The sequence below is a fragment of the Myxocyprinus asiaticus genome, chromosome 23, assembly GCF_019703515.2.
Source record: "Myxocyprinus asiaticus isolate MX2 ecotype Aquarium Trade chromosome 23, UBuf_Myxa_2, whole genome shotgun sequence".
Lineage (NCBI taxonomy): Eukaryota > Metazoa > Chordata > Actinopteri > Cypriniformes > Catostomidae > Myxocyprinus > Myxocyprinus asiaticus.
Genome location: NC_059366.1, coordinates 43,583,568 through 43,603,954, shown reverse-complemented (window position 1 = coordinate 43,603,954; position 20,387 = coordinate 43,583,568). Strand labels below are relative to the sequence as shown.

The 20,387-nt window shown below is 40.3% G+C and overlaps 2 protein-coding genes across 2 annotated transcripts; one reads left to right on the top strand and one right to left on the bottom strand.

Annotated features, from left to right (window-relative positions):
• Positions 1–767: 767 nt before the first annotated feature.
• On the top strand, positions 768–6,761 carry LOC127413521 (uncharacterized). Its single transcript, XM_051650729.1, has 8 exons — positions 768–791; positions 1,011–1,206; positions 1,332–1,515; positions 1,978–5,280; positions 5,369–5,566; positions 5,848–6,020; positions 6,211–6,328; positions 6,551–6,761. Exons 2-8 carry the CDS (start codon positions 1,013–1,015, stop codon positions 6,749–6,751), a joined length of 4,371 nt encoding a protein of 1,456 aa, XP_051506689.1. The 5' UTR covers positions 768–791; positions 1,011–1,012; the 3' UTR covers positions 6,752–6,761.
• Positions 6,762–6,849: 88 nt separating this feature from the next.
• On the bottom strand, positions 6,850–20,387 carry LOC127413522 (zinc finger CCCH domain-containing protein 6-like). Its single transcript, XM_051650731.1, has 12 exons — positions 19,960–20,387; positions 16,176–16,392; positions 15,962–16,084; positions 15,623–15,857; positions 15,040–15,173; positions 14,823–14,951; positions 14,127–14,241; positions 13,883–13,992; positions 13,517–13,734; positions 12,982–13,430; positions 12,696–12,878; positions 6,850–9,186 (listed from the first exon to the last, which is right to left on the bottom strand). The coding sequence occupies exons 1-12, from the start codon at positions 20,043–20,045 to the stop codon at positions 7,685–7,687; spliced, it is 3,501 nt and encodes a 1,166-aa protein (XP_051506691.1). The 5' UTR covers positions 20,046–20,387; the 3' UTR covers positions 6,850–7,684.

The following is a 20,387-nucleotide window of genomic DNA, read 5'->3' as shown; positions in this document are numbered from 1 at the left end:
TGTTTAATTCAGTGAGTGCTGTCCAGTTACCATTTCGGAAATATACAATGTTATATTGTACTTTTAATCCAATTTTGTGAGTATAGAAGGAGATGCTAAAATTGCTTCTTAAAGTACTTAAAGTTTATTTGTCATACTGGAAATGGAAGGAAAAGTCAAGTGCATTGCATTGTGGAATACATTTACATGAAGTGCAACACACTTTGGCCAAAGTAGGTAATTAAAGTTTTTTTTTTTGTTTGTTTTTTTTTTTTTTTGTAAGGGTAGACTATTACTTGAACGGGTGGGCTGCTATAATTAATTCTAGCTATGTAACACTTTTTTTGCCAATAGATTAATATGTGAGATACCAACTAGTCTTTGGCAAACTGATAATTTAATATATGAATTTCCCACCATGACAAATATTTGCACCAGTCTGGGGAGTGCTGATAAATGTTTATACTTTTTTTTTTTTTTTAAATATATATATATATATATATATATATATATATATATATATATATATATATATATATATATATATATTTAAGCAAATAAAACCGCACATATATGGAAATTAGTGTTTCAAAAAGTTGTTCTTAATATTTTAATTGTATTAGTTTCATATAAAATTAGCTCTTCATTATATAACATTTTAATGAAGTTAGTGTTGGGAATAAATTACCTTGGTTGTCATGGGACTCTTAAGAGCCAACCAAACCGTGTCGCCCCACAGTAGATGGTCTGCATTATTCATTAGTTGCTACTAGAGAAGTGAACTTACTTGCATGGAGCTGCTACATCAAAAGGTTAGTGCTAAGTGTTTATTTTTTATATAACCTTTAGCAAAGAATAGTGCATCTGCTTATAACAAACATTTTACTTTTGTCAGAAATTGTTTACCTTGACAGAGAATGGTGTCAAACCTACAATTATAGGGAGACATTTATATTGTTCTGCAGGCATCATGCATTCAGACACATTGACATGCATTCAGCAATCTTATCTGTCCTTTTTTTGTGTTATAGGAATGCCATCTCTACTAGAGGACGGCTTGATAAAAACTCGCTCAATAGAGCAGGTGGTTGCCCCTCTGTCTATTCACCTGTGTCACCTCATCCTGCTGTGTGAGAGTGAGACAGAACTGGACCAGTTCACCCAGCTGGAAGCTGCAGCCAAAGCGGTGGCAAAGTCTTCCAAGAACATGGCAGCTGTGGCATCAAGGTCAGTTGCATTTATCATTTTACTAACAGGATAAATGAAATAAGGTTTGCCCTCAAAACTTGACATGGAAAGTTGCATTTATTTATTTTTTTACAAAAGTGCTCACTTCTAATTCTTGCATTCAGGCTGGTGGCAGATTCAGATGATAATTTCCTGAAGATTGAAATGGTTCCACTTGTAGAATCCCTCACTGTGTCGGGCCAGCATGTGCTCCTGGCGACCCAAAAGCTCAGCATACAACCGGAAATTACAGAGCACAGAGAGGAGCTCATTGAAGCCACTCAGAATGTGCTGTTAGGTGTGGTTAAGGTAACAAGTCTTTAATGTCGAAGAAAATGAACTAAATGTGGAAATTAGGGGGAAAAGTGTCGGGACATTGTATATGATATATTGTAAATTGCAAGGTTAATGCATAACTGATTACATTTAATTATGTGTAACATTGTCACATTTCTTAGAGCTGTCATGATTTCTCATTTAGTGACATTTTTGTGCTTAATGAAGGCAGGCTGTAAAGGTGTCAAATATTTACATTTACAGTGTACCACAAACTAAAATTAAAATTAATTTATGGTCACTTTTACTTTATTTTAGTTAGTTTTGGAGTCATGAAAATAGAATGTTAGTTTAGTTTCAGTTTTTGCCAATTATGTTAGTTTTTAATTTTATTTCAGTTAACAAAACTGTTTTTATTCAGATTTCATTAACGATAATAACACTGGTATGAAATACCCCTAAATTTAATAACTGTCTTGTTTTTGGGTTCTGTAGATTCTTTTGGTAGAGGATAATGCAACTATAAGGAAGATCACTGCTGCAGCTGACTGGCTCTTGTATTGTCTAACTCAAGTAGGAGCTTCAGCGGACATATCATCCTTATTGAAAGCATTCCAAGTCTACTCAAAGGCAATGCTGCTGCTTCACAACTTGGTGGGGGAAAGAATCCAGGAACTGCGTGACAACAAACAGCAGGTGCTTTTAAAAGCTTCCCTAGAAACCCTGAAAAAATGTGTTTCCATGCTGCACACAGCAATGTATATGACCATCAAACATCCCAACAGTGAGGAGGGCCAGGCTGCAAAGCAATACATCTTAAGCCAGGTGGATTCAACCGTGAATGACATCGTAGCCACAATAATGAGCAAGTGTGAACCAGCCGCAACAGGTTCATGTGGATACTACACCAAAATACGGAACAAGTTACTGGAGTTGCTGTCTGCCCCTGGTTCAGTTAAAGATGGTGGATTTGACATCATGCTTCGTGATCTAGTGTTCCACAGTATGATGGTAGCAAACACTTCTCGGAGGAAACTTCAGTTTGAAGTGACTGCAAATTGCAATCTGGTCCTAAAGTTCTGGTCAGAGATTTCACAACAAATTAAGTGCTCTGATGATCAATCCCAGCTTGCAAACAAATGTGCTTCCTTGCTGCAGCAAATCTACAAACTTGATGATGCCATGATAAAAGCTACCCTGTTTCAGGTAATGGATATATTTGTCTCAAGTTCAACTCCTTTGGAACAGTTGGTGCACACTGTGAGCTGTATCTTCCAGGATACAAAAGATTCTTACAAGTTGGATGTGGAAACAGTTCGGCTACAATCTGATGCCTTCATAGCTCATGCTGAGAAGATTGCAGAGGTGGCTGGCTTCATCTCAGCATTAGCATGTGATGAAAAGAACCTTGAAGGCATAAATAACTCCAAAACCTGCCTTATACGACTAAAAGAGGCAATTGTAACACTTGTGCCAGAGCTTGAGGAAGACATGATGCATTGCTGTGAAACACTGCAAAAACTGAAAGAGATGCATCAGAGATGGGTGGAGGAGATGGAGCAGCTTCTGCATTGCTGTAGTAGCATCATAGACGTAAAGAACTTTGTCTGTCTTGCTCTTAAGGAGATGAGGAGAGACTGGATGGCATGTGTTGAAGCACATAAAGATCAGGATGCACAGTTCTTCACAAAACAGGCAAGTCTGCTCATTGGCCACATGAGCCAGGTGATCCATTTTTCAAGAAAACATGTTGATAAAAGTGACAATCCAATCTACCGCAACGGACTGCTGGTTCTGGTAAAACAAGCTGAGAGCTCTGCAGCGGAGGTGACCAGCTATGTCACTGATATCTATTCTTACACCATTCTTAGCAATGAAGCATTCTCATTGCTTTCTGATAGCATCTCGACATCTCTAAAGTACTTTGAGATTCTATGTGAAGGGCTTGATGGTTTGCAGCATCCACATCTGCTCAGCCCTTTGCGTGAAGGAGCCCGCCAGACTGCCAGTACAGTACCATGCAGTATCCCTATTTCAGAACATCAGACATCAACTGATGAAAAAAGAGAACCAGAGTCTTCAGTGCACAGCTTCACTAGTGAAGAAATCCCATGTGAGCTCAAAGACGGTTTGGAGAATCAGAGTGTTCATTCAATCATGGAGCACCATGAACCAAACATCAAAGAAGAGTGGACTGCACCTGTTATAGAATCTCAACCTGTCGTACAGCTCCACAATATTGATTTGTTACCTCTTTTGTGTCAAGTTCTCAGCATGACCAAAGGTAAAGATGTAGAGGCACTCAACATAGCATGCACTGGAGTTTTGGGACTTTCGAACAATTATGTGCAAGCTGCAAGAGAGGCCGCGAGTGTCATAGACACAGCTAATAATCAAGAACTGGAAAATCTGCGGTCCAAACTAGTGTCTCTGACTCCCCTACTTGTCCAGACAGCACAGGAAACGGCAATGAGTTCAGCCATGAGTACAGATAGCATTTATAAGCACAGTATGCAATTTTCAGACCTCATCAATAATGCACGTAAGATATTGCTGCAAGTGGCAGGAATATGGTACCATGCTGTTTATTCCATTTTCCAAAACTACGTACCTAGTATGTTGGAATCAATCACACAGGAACTCACAGAGGTCATGTGTTTATGCGCAGATGCTGTGCAACTTGTGACCACAGTGGACATCAAGGTGTTGGGTCATGAGTGTCATGAGAGTATTACAGCTTTGCAGAGTAAGCTTCAAAAAGCTCAAACGAACACCAAGAATCTCATAGACCTAACTGGTTCAAGGCCAACTCAAACCGATGAGCTAGATGGTCTCTGCATGCTTTGGGCCTTGTCCATCCAAGTGCTGCTAACCTCATTGGATAGGATACTGGGAACAGCCACGACTGATGGCAAGCTAATCAAACACCAAATGACACCCAAGAAATGGTTGGCAGCTATGTCTGAGAACTCACTTCGTATACAAGAAGCCGCAAGACTATCGTCTTTGAACTGTCGAGACAGCTATAAAGTAAAACTGTTAAGAGAATTACAAGAAGAGGTGAAGACACTTACAGACTCATACCTACAGGCTGCTGAGGGTGTTAATAATGTGTCTTTCTCTAGTGTCCTGGTGCTGGCAAAGTCAGAGCTGCTTCAGAGACAGCTTCAAATTAAAATGAAGGCACTTTCTTGTCTCCTGAGCAAAGTTAACAAGGATTATGTGACTGCAATTCAAAATGCTGTTGCCTTGGCATGCTCTGTCCAAACAAAAGATGGTATCATTGAAAGCGAAGATGCTCTGGCACAGTTTGAAGGTGCAGCAGAATTGCTTGTGCAGAATGTTAAAACCACCACAGAGTCTATCCAAGACTGTTTCAATTTCATTAGAGACCCAAGGGAGAGATCAAGCCTAAGGGTTATTAATGACCATTTGTCATTTCAGATGTCAGACATTGTGAGTAGAGCCAGATTAATTGTGGAGACCCAAAGCATTGGCGAGACTTCAACTCTTGATATTCAGTCACAGTGCTGGTCAGCAAAGGCACATTATCTTGTAGAGGAAATTTGTAAAGTGGATGGAATTCTTGAGGTCACAAAAGAACAGATCAAGCGTGGGTTGCAGGGCAAAGAGTACAGCAGATTTGTCAAGCCTCAAACAGCAACAAGTTTCACACAAAAGGACACATTGCATCCTGTAAAAAGAGAAATAGATCCTGTGTCCACAAATAATCAAGGTTCTACTAAAAGCAAACTGAGCACCAATTTTAAAGATGTGGCTAATCGGGAACCAAATAAGGTAACAAAATTATTGAAATATTATCGCTGATCACAGAAAACATTTCAGATCAAGGTATTGTATGTAAACAATATTTATTTACCCCCAGGATGTGACATCCCAGAGGAGCACAAGAGTGCCAGTGTTCAGCTCAGTGGATTCGACTCTCTCTTACACATCTCTCTTTCTGAAACAAGAGACGGAGAAGTGGGATGACCAGGGTAACCAGATTGTCAGAGTGACTAAAGAAATGGCAGATAAGCTCTATCACATGGCCCAGTACCTAAAAAGGAAAGGGCCAATTCAGGTAAGAGAGTGACAACAAGCGCTTTTTCACCTTCGGGCTGAATGGTTCTCGTTGTGGAACTGTGCCATTCCGTTCCGATCTGGTCTTGTTGATACGGTTACGGGTTCTTTCTCCATTGTAGTGTTTATATTATAGATAGAATTTTATTGCATCAAACCATGCTACTGGAACCGTTACTCACAGTGCTCAGATCCATTCGGCCCAGTGGTTGAAAAGCACCTAGTTTTTTTTTTTTACAAAATTAATAATACCATCTAGACAACAGTTTGTTTCACTTGCAGAGCAAAGACGCTTTTGTAACGTCTGCAAAAGATCTAGTCTTAAGTGGCCAGTCAATCACCCAGTTTGTGCGTGTCATAGCAGACCACTGTTTGGACAAGCATTGCACGGAAGAGCTCTGTGTCACAGCAGAGCAGATTCTTACCATTGCCAACCAACTGACCATCATCTCTAGGTGAGATGAAATTCCAAAGCTTATCCGTTACTATGAATGAGAACAGTTTAGATAGAAATGGAACTTTCAAATGCAGTAAAAAAAAAAAAGTTGAACTGCCTACATCGCTAACATGTACACATATTTGAATGTCTCTAAAATGAACATGCAAAATCTCATGTGACCCAAGGGGTGCATGGTGTCTCTCCAGTGTCAATGCAGTGACCCCTGGGTGCAAATCATCAGACGAGATCCTTGTGAAGAATGCACAGAACCTACTCCAGACAGTAATCCAAGGCGTACGAGCGGCAGAGACTGCATGTATCAGGGTAAGATAAAAGTGGAAAAGAGACACCTTTCCTCCAACAGCGTGGGAAAATAAGATCTTGAAAGTAGTTAAGAAAAGGACTGATGAACCAATGGTCCAAGGCCTTCAAAGAAAACATCAGAGAATCACTCCAAAGTAGTGAAGTCTTTGTCTTGTATGTTCTTTGGCATCATTGACTTTGGTGATTTTATTGAATTTCAAATGGCTCTTTCTGATTTGACAGGGTTTGAAACAACCAGAGCCAAACTCTGAAGCAGCAAAGGCAGCAGCTTTCTGTTTCCAGTGGAAAAAGAGTCTTCTCATCCACCGAGCTCAGGAGCAGCTCAACCCAGAAACTGATGATTTGGGCTTACGTAGGATTTCTCAGCATTCTGCTGCACCCAGCCTTGCTCCACCCATCAATGTTTCAGACAGTTACAAATGATGGGTAAACACAATAAAGGGTCTCAAACTGTCTGTGGCTTTTGTATTTATTATGCAGTTGGTACTGTCAGAATTAAAATACCCGAAACCATGAGTGAAGCTTGTTTTTAAATTTTTATTTACCTCATATTTCTTATTAAAAAGTACCATCCACTTAGAAACGGTGGTCTCAGAGTCACTTGATTCCTTTTTATTTCAGACGCTTAATTAAAAAAATGAAGCAAGTACTATGACTCCCTTGGAACGTTTTTCAATTCCCCACTGGCATTTCAGTTAGGATATTAAAAGAACACAAAGCAATTCAGCATTTTCAGTGAAAAAAACAAACAAATACACTAAAACTTCTGCACCAAAAACAAAACAAAAAAACAATGACAATAAAAGACGTGTTAAAAAGAAAACCATTTGCAACAAAGTCTCTCAGGATGGAATCTCACATTTTAACCTTGCTATCACCAAAAACCACAAATGCACCAATGATGGAAAAGAACAATTGAAAGATATATAGGAATCCTGATATATTACAGTGTTTGTATATACTTTGTACACAGTTACAAGATAATGTTACAAGATACTGTAGAAATGTACCAAAAATGTATATTTTTACTAAAACTTTAGCATTACACACTACAACAAATATGAATACTTTAAGCTGCACATCCCTTTTAACCCTCTGTGACAACAGAACTATTGCGTCACTGACAATAGACCCTAGTCAAGTCATTTGTGGCAGCACAACTGCCTGATTATTATTCAATTAGAATTCATGAATGCACAAGAGGCCAAAAGAAAAATATATCTTGTAAGATGATGTAGCAGTGGATAATGTATGTACAAACAAATATAAATAGAAAGAAAGCTCAATATACAAGTAGGGTGAATACAAAGTACAGATGTACAGAATACAATAATCGTTTGAGCTAGCTAAGCGTGTTTACTGACAGAATGGTGAGGCTGTAGGGTCAAATGTTTTAAAGACGTCCCTAAGGGGCATGTCTTTCTTTTGATTATCTTTGTCCTCTTCCTCTTCTTGCAGATTCCCGCCAACAGGTCTGTTCAGCCGCGGATCAGCGTAAACGGGCCGTATTAGTCCTGCTAGCGCCTGAATGGGCAAGTTGTGCACAGCGGGTGCCGCTGCCCGGACTGGTGAGCAGGGAGACGCCGGCATCATCGTAGGCACAGAAGAATTTGATGGACAGCCAGTTGTGTTGCTCTCAGAATTATCAACTGGACGTTTGTCTTCCTTTTCAACTTCTGTTCCCCTTGATGGTGAGGCATGTGGAGATGGAGAGCTTTGGAGATTTGCAGACTGCTTTAGGATACTTGACTTTTTAGGAAGCTCTTCACTTTCACATTTTGGAGAGAGTAAGGTGTGGTTGTGTGGATCGTATAAACTGATGCCTCCTAATAGCGTGGTAGGGCTCTCAAGTCCTGCACCCACTGATGGTGCCAGACGAGGGGCATATGAGGGCAATTTGTCTGACTCAGGCTTAGCAGAAGCTGCCTCAGGTTGGTTTAAAGCTTCGGCACTTCCACGTTGTAGCCGTGGGTCAAGGACCCCACCTCCAGAGGGAGTCTCCCTCACCCCAGGTAGTTTGGAGTCCAAGCTGCCAGACCGGCTGACTCTTGGATCAAGGTTTTTGTGAGTGCGAGGGTCCATTGGTTTGTCAGCGTGGTGGCGAGAATCAAGAATCTTGCCGGGAGGGCTCCCGAGTCTCCCACTGCCCTCCTTGAGACGCATAGCTGCCAGACGAGGATCAGGAGGGGTCAAAGCTACTGATGAAGGGTGGTCTGGAGGAGAGGAAAGGCTTCGGTTCAGCTGAGCATCAGCGATTAAAGGTGGGAGTGGCAGATTTATGGAGGGCTCCTGTTTGGGGATCAATGAAGGAATGAGGTCCTCTGGACCCCACACAACCGTTTGAGCAAAGGCCGGATGCTGAAGGAGGATGTCGACCCGGATATGACTGAACTGCTTGATCTGGCAACGGGGATCTCGTAGCACAGCTCCAGGGCTGGGGTCCAACGGGATCAAGGCTGCTCTCTCCCTCAGCTCTCTCTCACATTCCTCATCTTCATCTCTGGTGTGAGGCTTGTGGGACATGGAGGGGTTTGGGTGTGTGTGGCGTTGAGGGTCAGTCTTGGAGGAGCTTGGGTCCAAAGGTTTCATCTTGCGTGGGTCTCTGGCAAGCCTGGGGTCCCCAACACTGTCTCTAATGTCCTTTCTGGGGTCTTGGGGACGCTGACGTGGGTCAGCTTTTATCCGAGGGTCATTAGGCAGAGCTCGTTCCTTCTGCAGTCTAGGGTCCATGGGGCCGGCTGGTTCAATACTGGGCTGCTGGTTTTTCAGCATATCATTCTGCTTCTTTAAGGTGTTCAGAATGGCTGTTACACTACTGCCCTCTTCCTCATCACTCGAGTACCAATTAGGGGTTTCATCTAATAACAGAAATTACATATGAATATTCAAAGAGGATGGTAAAACACTAAACATTCTGAGTCTTCAAAAGCCACACAATAGCTTTGTAAGAAGAACAGGGAAATTTAAGTTATTCACTGACAATTTTCCCCTCTGCCATAGGTCTAAAAATGAATTTGCAGTCATTTATATTAAAAGTCTGTTCCTCACATAAAACTACTGTATGGCTTCAAAGTAGAGGTCGACTTCAAATTAGTTGTTAAAAAAAATTCTTAGTCTTTCCTTACAGTGACAGGTATAGACATAGAGGCAGCAAGATTCCAAATTGAGTAAAATCCCAGATGTGTGTTTGTTGTGCAACCAAAATCGCAATAATAACAAGAAAAAAGGGGGCCTGAGTAGCTCAGCGAGCAAAGACGCTGACTACCACCCCTGGAGTCACGAGTTCGAATCCAGGTCGTGCTGAGTGACTCCAGCCAAGTCTCCTATGCAACCAAATTGGCCTGGTTGCTAGGGAGGGTAGAGTCACATGGGGTAACCTCCTCGTGGTCCCTATAATGTGGTTCTCGCTCTCAGTGGGGCGCGTGGCGAGTTGTGCGTGAATGCCGCGGAGAATAGCGTGACGACTCCACAAGTGCTAGGTCTCCTCGGTAACATGCCCAACAAACCACGTGATAAGATGTGCGGATTGACGGACTCAGATGTGGAGGCAACTGAGATTCGTCCTCCGCCACCCGGATTGAGGCGAGTCACTACACCGCCACAAGGACTTAAGAGCACATTGGGAAAAAAATTAAGATTTGGTGCATAATGCAGTACTTTTCATTATAAACAAGCCCAAAATACATCAAGGACTCTTATTTTGAGATGTCTGTGCTTCCAGCCCACATCAATGCACAAGGGGATCAAGGGGAACATGCAATCTTACAATCATCTACAATGTAATACATTTGAATCACTATAGACCAAGGGTCTTCAACAGGGGGTCCGCAAATTACTGTTTGATCCACCACCGGCACTCGTAATAATTACTCGCACGCGAGTGAGAGACAGTACCGGACAGATGCGTGGATTGACGGTCTCAGACGCAGAGGCAACTAAGATTCGTCCTCCGCTGCCCGGATTGAGGCTTTGAGTCACTACGCCACCACGAGGACCTAGAGCGCATTGGGAATTGGGCATGCCAAATTGAGGAGAAAAGGGGAGAAAATCCCCCACCCCCCAAAGAAAACTGTGACGAAATTAGCCCATCACCACTCATAACACAACTCATATAATGTTAAGCAGCGCTGCAATTAGAGGGTTGCGTAAGTAAACGCGTCTGCTATGCGTTTTTCTTGGTGTGCGAATGTCAGCCTACAGTTTCTTGTATTATTAGTTGCTTTTTGCTTTCAGAAAAATAGCCTATACTTACTTAATATACAGTATAGACCTATGTATATGTAATATGTCTAAATATATAGTTACCACTGAGATTATCAAGTTGCCATAGGTTACATTGACGGTGACTGTCAAATCAACATAAAGGTGTATACAGTCATTTTGTCCGCATTACAACCTTCTCGTCCTACAGAAATTAACTGTAAATCTGAAACGTATGTATAAAATCGATCACTAACATAAGATGAAGACTCCAGGTATAGGCCTATCAGTAACTTTATAAAAGTTTTTTTATTCTGCATGGACAGTCTGTCTTTCTGTTTGTCTCTGTTTATCTGTCTATTTTTATTTTTATTTATTTTTTGTAGGAGGTGTGGCACAGTGATTAAAAAGGAAAATTAAAAATAGCACTTCATGTCAAAAAGGTTGCAGACCTCTGCTATACTTAATTTAATTATTATTTTAATGGCTTTGCAATGTAAACATCAAACATGTACATACAATAACATGGTACCATACATGTTTTTATAAGCATAAAATGCAATCCTCAATTTTCAGACAATATGCATTGGGGGTTCCTGCTCCATCTCTCTACATACCAAGAGGACCTTGGCCTGAAAATGGTTGAAGACCCCTGCTATAGACCCTTTCGATGTCTTTTTGTTCCTTGAACAATTCCTGCTAGTTGTCAAACTCAGACTGCGTTCCAAATGGCATAAATCACCCTCCAAAGGGCACTTTGAAGGGAGAACAATCAGAATTTACAGAGCAAACAGAATTTACAATAAAAATGACTTTAAAAAAGTGAGTTCCGAATTATCCTTATTTTTGAGTCCTTATTTCAAAGCTCTCAGACTGAATGGTAAAGTCTTTGAAGGGCATAGGGATGATCAATTCTGAATGGAACGCACCATCATTCAAAACAACAGCGGGAGGTGCTCTATTCATAGTGACTTTAACACAATTAACGTTACTAAGGTTAACACGATTGTGATAAAATTGTATTATTAGAATGTGGACCATGTTGTTCATTGGCTGGATGCCTGAAACTAATGGAAATTAAAGTGTTTAGATCTCCGAAAAAGCAACGGAAAATAGACGCATGAACTGCTTTAGTGAAGAGAGACGGCTGGACTTGTGCAGTATTAAAAATTGTAGCACACGTCTTATCTCTGGTAGGTGAACAAAATGTTTTATAGGTAAAGCTCTAAAAATGACTATAGATCGCTCCCGTTATAATGAATGAATCTGCACAGGTTATTTACTTTTACATTAGGTTATTTACTTTTACATTTAGTCATTTAGCAGACACTTTCATCCTTAACGACATACAAATTAGGAACACAAAAAAATAAATCCTTACCTTGTCCGCAGGTCACGCAGACAGCTTTATTTTAAATGGCTTCATTGATTATAATAGGAGCAATCCAATATTCCCGAGCTCTCCGCTGAGGAAATAATTGTGAGCATCTAAATTGCAATACAATTTCGTCGCCTCTTGCGTAGATGCTCAGTATGAGCAACACGTCTGGATAAATCACTTCAGGTAAACGCTTGACGTAATTTGAGGAAAATATGTAAACTTAAGATTCTTATTTAAAGGATCCGGTAATGACACTGGAAGTGCTTCAGGAATAGTTACATTCTAATTCCTTTGTTATTATTTACATGCTTGAAATGGTCTATAAAGTTAGCAATGTCATATGGGCTAATAAATAATAATAATTAAAAAAAATAATTGCATTGTTTTTGCCAATTACGATAAAAAGCAACTATCGGCACCGATTAATTGGTAAAACCGATATATTGGTCGACCTCTACTTCAAAGGACTTAAAATGTAGTGCACAAATCGTGTGGACAATTTGTATGGTACTTTTATGTTCTTTTTGTAGCTTGACAACTGTTGACCGTAACTATATGTAAAAGAGCATCATGGAAATTCCTAAAACTCATTCGTGCTCCACAGAAGAAATGTATTCATATTTGGAATGGCAGGAGGGTAAGGAAATGATTTGGGTAAACTATTCCTTTAAGATCAGTGTGAATGCATGTTGCCAAAGAAAATAACAGTATAAAAGCAATTGGTAATGAATCAAGATTGCATTTTTATTATTTCAGAATGCTTATTTTCCTGCTTTCCATTCTAACCTTGTTCTCTGCTGGGAGGTGCAGAACCCTGCCCATCTTCCCTATGAGAGTCAGAGACTTGCTTGTTCTGATTCAGGTGTAAAAGCAAAGCCTTCTGAACAGCTGGCAGGAAGTCCTGCATCCCGCTAGACTCTGCATTACTCATCGACTGGGAGTCTTGCATGGGTCCAGAGTGTCCCTCATCTGCAGGTACAAAAGAGAAAAGTAAAGCACTAGATTCATATTTCATAAATATCAATCTTTTAGAACTTTGAATTTTGAATGTTGAATGAAATCTGAGGCCTACCCCCTGGTGCCAGTGACTGGCTGCTGAACAAATTCTTAAAGAACTCTGAGGGCATCTGGCCCATATTTTGGAAAGGCATGTTCATTTGCATGTCAGGCACAGGTTGAAATGGAGCCCCCTGCTGGTTCATGGGGGGGCGGATCATGGGGGGGCGGTTCATGTGCTGCATGTTGCCATGGAAACCAGGGGGCTGACAAGGAGGTGACATAGGTGGGAACTGGCCAAAGCCCTGGGATGGTGGTTGGCCTGGGGGACTTTGGGGCATCCCTGGACCAGTGAATAAAAGAGGAGGGCTCCCTATAGCGCCTGAAGGTGGGGGTTGGGAAGGATTGGGTGGAGAAGATATCATGTTGCCAGTCTGCATATCCTCAAGGCCACCAGTGAACTGTGGACCGCCACCACCATGAAACTGTCCAGCAGTGGGAGATGTGCTGTTGTAGAAATTAGGCCTGCAATGAAAACATGCCACAAATTAAAAGAGTGATATAACAACATATTTAGAAGAATGCCAGCATTTCAGCAACACCAATGGTACCTTAGAGCAATCTTCTGCGCCAAGTCCACAGTAGGCTGGACTTTGATCTCAAACAAAGAGGGGATCTTCTTGCTTCCATCTGGAGGGCTTCCAGGGCCAGGTGTGGGTAAAAGTCCTACTCCAGGAGGTGGTTTAGGCAATGGGGCTATTCCATGTTTTCTCAGATCTTCTAACTCCAGCACATCCTCATTTACATTTTCTTCTTCTGTATTCAGGATCTACAAGGTGCAACCAGGTGACAGACTTAGACTAATGATTGCATATTTGGACTGCTAATACAAGACGAGCAGGTCTGTGCAAATTAATGAAGTCCTACTTTAGATAATGAATAAGTACTTGTAAGAAAAGTCAATGTTAAGTCCTTACCTTGTCCAAAAGTTCCTTGGTTACATCAGTTAAAGGCTCATGAGAAAACTTGCAGTTGTCTCCTTGGTAGCACTTTGCTCCAGTGTGAAAAAACTTGCAAGGATATTCATGTACACTTTTGAGTCAAGGTTCAAAACAAGGAAAAACTGAGAGAATCCATAATCATTGCTTTTGTGACTGATACGTAAAACACTGTGTCACTCTTAATCTGTGATAAACTCTTGCAAAATGTTTAAAAGGATATTGTGCATGTATATACAGATGTCTCCTTTGGTACAGTATCCTTGGACATAAAACTTGCACAGTTCTTTCTTTTTCTCTGGAACAACATTGTCATGTTCAAACTTACACTGGTCCCCCTATGAAGACATTGAGCAAACCTTTAACTTTCAGAATGTATACATTAGTTTATGCACTTTTTAAATATTAATAAAGTAAAATAATTTACAACAATTTGTTTGCATAATGTACACTGCCTGGCCCAAAAAAAAAGTTGCCATTTGGATTTAAGGCAGTGTTATGATCTAGGGTTGCTTCAATTGGTCAGGTCTAGGCTCGAGTCGAACCACTCCGTAAAGTCTTCTCCAGCACATCCAAAAGACTTTCAATGGGGTTAAGGTCAGGACTCTGTGGTGGCCAATTCATGTGTGAAAATGATTCCTCATGCTACCTGAACCACTCTTTCACAATTTGAGCCCAATGAATCTTGGCATTGTCGTCCTGGAATATGCCCGTGTCGTTAGGGAAGAAAACATCCATTGATGGGATAACCTGGTCATTCAGTACATTCAGGTAGTCAGCTGACTTCATTGTATTGCCGCATAACGTTGCTGAGGCTAGACCTGACCAGTTGAAGCAACCCAGATCATAAACTTTATTTAAATATTTTTTGGTTGTCCAGGCAGCGTATTTGTATTCCAGTCATCTGGATTTCGCTTACTTTAATGCATCTACCCTCAATGAAGTATTTACAAATGTGCCTTCCATTGTGTTCAACCGTGTGTTGATTAATGAATTCCTGGCTCATGATTGGACGCTTCTTCTGGAAACTGGGCTGACCTTTAGATTCCTGTAAGAAGATATGAGAACAATAACACAACTGCTCTGATCTTCAGATCTTACTGGAGAAGTTTTAGTAAAACAGAAGATATTCTCACCCCGTCACCTCCGCCCTGCTCTCCTCCTCGACCACGCCCCCGACCCCAGTTTTTCCCCTTCTGTTTCTTGTTCTTGTTGAGCAATCCCCGCCCCCTACCTGCAGCACCACGCCCTCTACCACGCTGTCCACCAACTAAAAAGACACAAGTCAAACTTCAGCAGCTATATAAGGCACATAATTCAGGGTTCCCACTCTTTTTGAGCAATACATTTCCATGACTTTTCCAGTCATTTGTAATGATAAAGGTTAAGGATTAAAAAAAATTCTTGAACACAGATTGTACTCACAAAGAGTAATTTCTAGCCAAGTAAATATTTTAGAGCAGAGCAAAACAAGAAAAAATTATGTTTACTTAACTCTAAATGTTAGGAATAATATAACAGAGGTCTGCTTCTCCGGTATAACTTTGAATTTGCGCTGGGTTGGCATTTTTATTTGATGTCTTAATTTTAAAATAACTACATTTTACTATGTTGATCAGGATGATCACAGGGTCATATTTATGGGCCTGGTTTGGCCTACAACTTAATGCTAACACCTCTATAATACAGTAACTTTTAATGAAATGTAAACATATTTACAGTGTTGCTGTTGTTGTTGTCCCCTCATAATGGGTCTCTTGGTCTGGTCTTTAGGTGGCCCTGTTTTGCCATGTCCAGATGACTCTTTAGCATGTTTGTACTTGCACAGCTCCTCTGAGAAATCCTCCTCCTCTTCATCATAGTCATATTTTTCCTCACTGTAGTCACTATATCTGTCCATTTCACTGTTCTTGTGCTGCATTGACCTCGGTGGTTTAGCAGGTTCATTCTCACGCTAGAGACATGGGTAGAAATAGAAATTAATTGAGGGAGAAGACATTGTGCTAAGGATAAGAGAAGTTTAAATATGGTTACCGTTCCTTCGGAGTCTCTCCTTACCTGTGCAAACGCTCCATCGTGGTCGTGATATGTTGCTTTGCTTTTCTTGCTCTTAGGTCTGTCTTGACGCTCGTGCTCGGAGTCATAACTGTCTGAGCTGGAGCTGCTGGATGGAGAGTGATGCTGATAATGGAAACCATTTAAAAAGAAAGCATGAGAAGTGGTGAAAGCAAGTGACCAGGACTTAGCGCAAATATCTCAGAACGTGCTGTACCTTTTGACGGTCTCGTCTCCTTTTCTTTGACCTTCGCTTTTCTTTAATCTTCCTGTGTCTCTTTCTGGAGTGCCGGTGTGACTTGTCGTCTTTTTCTCTCTCTTTTCCCTTCTCTTTTTCTTTCTCTGCCTCTTCAGACTCCTCCTTAATTTCCTTCTCTTCTTCTATGCTGATACCTTCATCGTCTATTTCTCCGTCCTCCAATTCGCCATCCTCCCTTTAAGACCGAAACAAACACTTTTGAGCATTTAGTTAACAGAAATCCTTAATAAAGCCAAACTTAAAAAATTCAACCAAACTTTGAGGCAAATATACTTCCAAGTCATTTAGAAGACCCGTAATCTTCATAACTGACGTTAAAGAAACTTCACCTGATATTTTGAAATGTGTACCTATAATAAATATTGATTCAGCAAAGAACAGTAAAAGTCAAAATAAAACAGTGTTCAGAAGTAGGGATGTGCACGGTTACCGTTTTTAATATTTGGTTAACCACGAGGTTCATGAACGGTTAAACGGTTTTCCGTCGAGAAGCAGGAATAAAGAACATTTATTGTAATGGAACTGCTACTCAAAATAGCAGCCAATAAAGTGCACAGTGAACTATAAGCCCAATAGCACAATACACAGATCTTCAAAAATCTCACATTAAAGTCAAACATTTCAGAATGGAGTCAGACTCCATTCGTTTTTACATTTTAAGTAAAGTTTACAGAGATTAACATTTTTCTTTGAAATAACATGCACTAATGCATCATGCACAATAAGACCAAGAACATGTATTTAGAAATAAATACATGAGTATTTAGGGTAATAAGTAAATAGGGTCCATTTTTGTAAAGATTACAGATACAAACACTACATTTTTGCTTTGCTGTTTATAAAACAATTTAGAAGATTGAACCTTCCTCTTTAGGACATGCTGAGATTAAATAAGTACAAAAAATTAAAACAAAAACTTTTGGGTAGTTATGGGATTACAAATTCATGGGACTTTTCTTTCTAAATGATCGATGTAACAAATTGAGCAGCCTAATCAATTTAAACCAATATGGGCATGAATGTTTATTTTTTGCCAGGTGTCAATTTCTAAACAGTTCCCCAGTGTGAAAGTCCAGAGTGAGAAAAAGGCAAAATAACACTGAGGGGCTGAAGGTTTATCTTAAAGTTTGACTCTCAGAGTGAAGTAAACCATGACACCATGGATAGGAACGGCGTTTCAACGGGATCTGGGTACCATGGCCAAATATCCAGCCTTTACATACAGTGGCTTAGCATTGCACAAATGCTGTCCTATGGTATTTTACTGGGCACAAAAAAAAAAAAAAAAAAAAAAAAAGATTAATGGGAAAAGCATCTTTCTCCCTGCCGTTACATTCTGAAAGTTCAAATGTGGGAAAATGTGTGTATTTATATGCATGCAGAAGTGATACTGGTGGATCAATGACTAACATAGTGTCTTTGGTGTTGAACTGTGAAGGCACAAATATGGAAAATGGAAGCAAAACTCATCAGCGATGACACTGTACTTCAATATTGACCAATTAAATCGTGGATACATTTTGGATGAAATTTAATGGACAATGTGTGTTTATTGGTTTTGTTTTCTGGCAAAAGTTAGCAAAAGCTATACCTATGGCCAAATTAAAAGATTCAAATTATTCAGAAGGTCTAAAGTCTCTAATGAAACCTTTTTTTTTTTGCATCTTTACGCTGTCAAGGCCAGCACAGCGTGCTATCTCAACATCTTGTTCAATAATGCATGCTAGTATTTTTAAACACTACCAGTCAAAAGTTTCAACTTGACAGTTAAATTGTATTTATGTATCTCATGCCCTTCTCATGACCTTAAAAACTGTTTCATCTTTAGGCTAATGCTTGTTTAGCTGATAAATATAAATTGTGCCTATGTATGAATATAAATAACTTGATACAATTTTAAGAGTAATATTCTGGGGCCCGAGTAGCTCAGCAAGTACTGACAATGACTACCACCCCTGGAGTCATGAGTTCGAATCCAGGGTGTGCTGAGTGACTCCAGCCAGGTCTCCTAAGCAACCAAATTGGCCCGGTTGCTAGGGAGGGTAGAGTCACATGGGGTAACCTCCTCGTGGTTGCGATTAGGGGTTTTCGCTCTCAATGGGGCGCGTGGTAAGTTGTGCATGGATCACATGTCAAATTGGGGAGAAAAGGGGATAAAAAAAAAAAAGTTGAGCTCAGTTGACAGCATTTGTGGCATAATGTTGCTCACCACAAATATTAATTTCGACTTGTCTGTCCTTTTCTTTAAAACAAAAAGCACAAATCTTGGTTACAGTGAGACACTTACAATGGAAGTGAATGGGGCCAATCTGTAAACGTTAAAATACTCTGTTTCAACAGTATAGCCACAAGATGTAAACAATATACGTGTTAAAATGATTTTAGTGTGATAAAATCTCTTACTAACCTTTTCTGTGTAGTTATATCCAAATTTACAACTTTGTTGCCATGACGATGTAATGCCGCAAACCCTAAAAAGGATTTAAACAACTTTACAGCTCAAATAATACACGAGTTTTATGAGGAGAATTAATGTAAGTGCTTTTAACTCTAAAAACTTTGGCCCCATTGTAAGTGCTTCACTGTAACCTCCATTTTTGCTTTTTTTTTTTTTTTTTTTTACGAAAAGGAGGGACGATGGCAATTAACTCTATGCCACATATGTTGTTGATTGGGTTTGTTTTGTTTTTTTTTCCTTTCAAGTTTTGATAACTTCGTTATAAAAAAGGTCATAACAAAAAATAAATGGGTGTGTCCAAACTTTTGACTGGTAGTGTAATGAATAGAGGTTGACCGATTGTGGATTTTGCCGATACCGATAACTAAGGTGGTGATATCTGATTAATCGGTCAAAAGTTTTTCAAATCGATTTTTAGAATCTCGGGGGGAAAAAAATCTTAACCTTTCCTTACTATGACAGGCACAGACAAAGAGTCCTAAATTAATAAAATCTTAGATGCAGTTTATTATTCAATTAAAATATGATTTGGTGCATAACGTGGGACTTTTAAGTAAAAACAAGCCCGAATCACACTGTGAACTCTTATTTTGAAATGATGAAAAAACTATCGACAACTATCGGCACAGATTTTTGCCGATAATAGTTCCAAAAAGCAACTATCGGCACAGATTAATCAGTAAAACCGATGTATCGGTCTAACTCTAATAATGAAAGCATTTATTACATTTGGGCGACATGTGCCAAAGCCTCAGATCATTAGTTGAGTTAAAACAGTTCTCCTGACAAGAACTCAACATATGGCTTACAATGCCACAGTAACAGCCCTGCCATGAATCCCCTACCAGACATGTTTACCTTTCGGGGGGGCGGGGCGTGCAGATGGAACGTGAGTGGGCGGGGCACAACGCGTCTCTTGGCTAATTACATATTAAGCATTTATGGACAACTGGACAAAAGCCAAAACGACCTTCAAATATCACATGAAAAGCTAGATGAGTGCAAACCAGTGCTACAAGGGGGGAAGCGATGAAAATGGACACAGATGAGAAGTGTAAAGTGTGCCGTTTGCTTTGCAACAGATATTATAAATGAAAGTACATGCAGTAAAATATGATCACTTCTTCGTGAACTGGGGGAGAGGCCTGTCCAAATGAACCAAAAACATACGAAACGTCCTAGACGTTGGAAAGCAACCAATATAGGTGTAAAAGTAAACGCATTCACTCGATAGAAGCACACAGTGATGAAGCATTTGCAGATAAGAACATTTGATTACTCGACCTTTCTTCCCCTGCCAGCTCACAGTCTGTCATGTTTTTGTCAAGTACGGGGCTTGGGGGACTTGAGAAGAGGCTCACAAAAGCCATGATGGTTGGAAACGGAACTGGCCCTGCTCCGCAACCCGAGTGAGATGCATCAGTCACTCGTTGGCTGAAGATTTGGATATATTTACAGTCTGGAGAAAAACACTCACGGTTTACACGTCTCAACAACACATGAGACGCTTCACAGACATTATATATCCTCTGTCATGTTTAACGCTGTCTCAACACAGCTTTGATACCCCCAGCTTTGTTTATGTCCCCGGCGGTTTCACAGACGCCCTGGTGCTAGCTCGCAGACGCAGATTATAGTGTTTATTTTCGACGCCTTTTTCTTGATCTCCCTCAGACATGGCGCACGCAACACTCTAGTGAAAATGGCTGCGA

Coding starts and splice junctions, on each gene's coding strand:
- LOC127413521 (XM_051650729.1), top strand. CDS start 1,013: ATGCCATCTCTACTAGAGGACGGCTTGATAAAAACTCGCTCAATAGAG. Junction 5,567..5,847: donor AAAGGAAAGGGCCAATTCAG/GTAAGAGAGTGA, acceptor TTTCACTTGCAG/AGCAAAGACGCTTTTGTAAC. Junction 6,021..6,210: donor CAACTGACCATCATCTCTAG/GTGAGATGAAAT, acceptor GTGTCTCTCCAG/TGTCAATGCAGTGACCCCTG.
- LOC127413522 (XM_051650731.1), bottom strand. CDS start 20,045: ATGGCTTTTGTGAGCCTCTTCTCAAGTCCCCCAAGCCCCGTACTTGAC. Junction 15,174..15,622: donor ACAACAACAACAGCAACACT/GTAAATATGTTT, acceptor GTGTCTTTTTAG/TTGGTGGACAGCGTGGTAGA. Junction 12,879..12,981: donor CCAGTCACTGGCACCAGGGG/GTAGGCCTCAGA, acceptor TTGTACCTGCAG/ATGAGGGACACTCTGGACCC.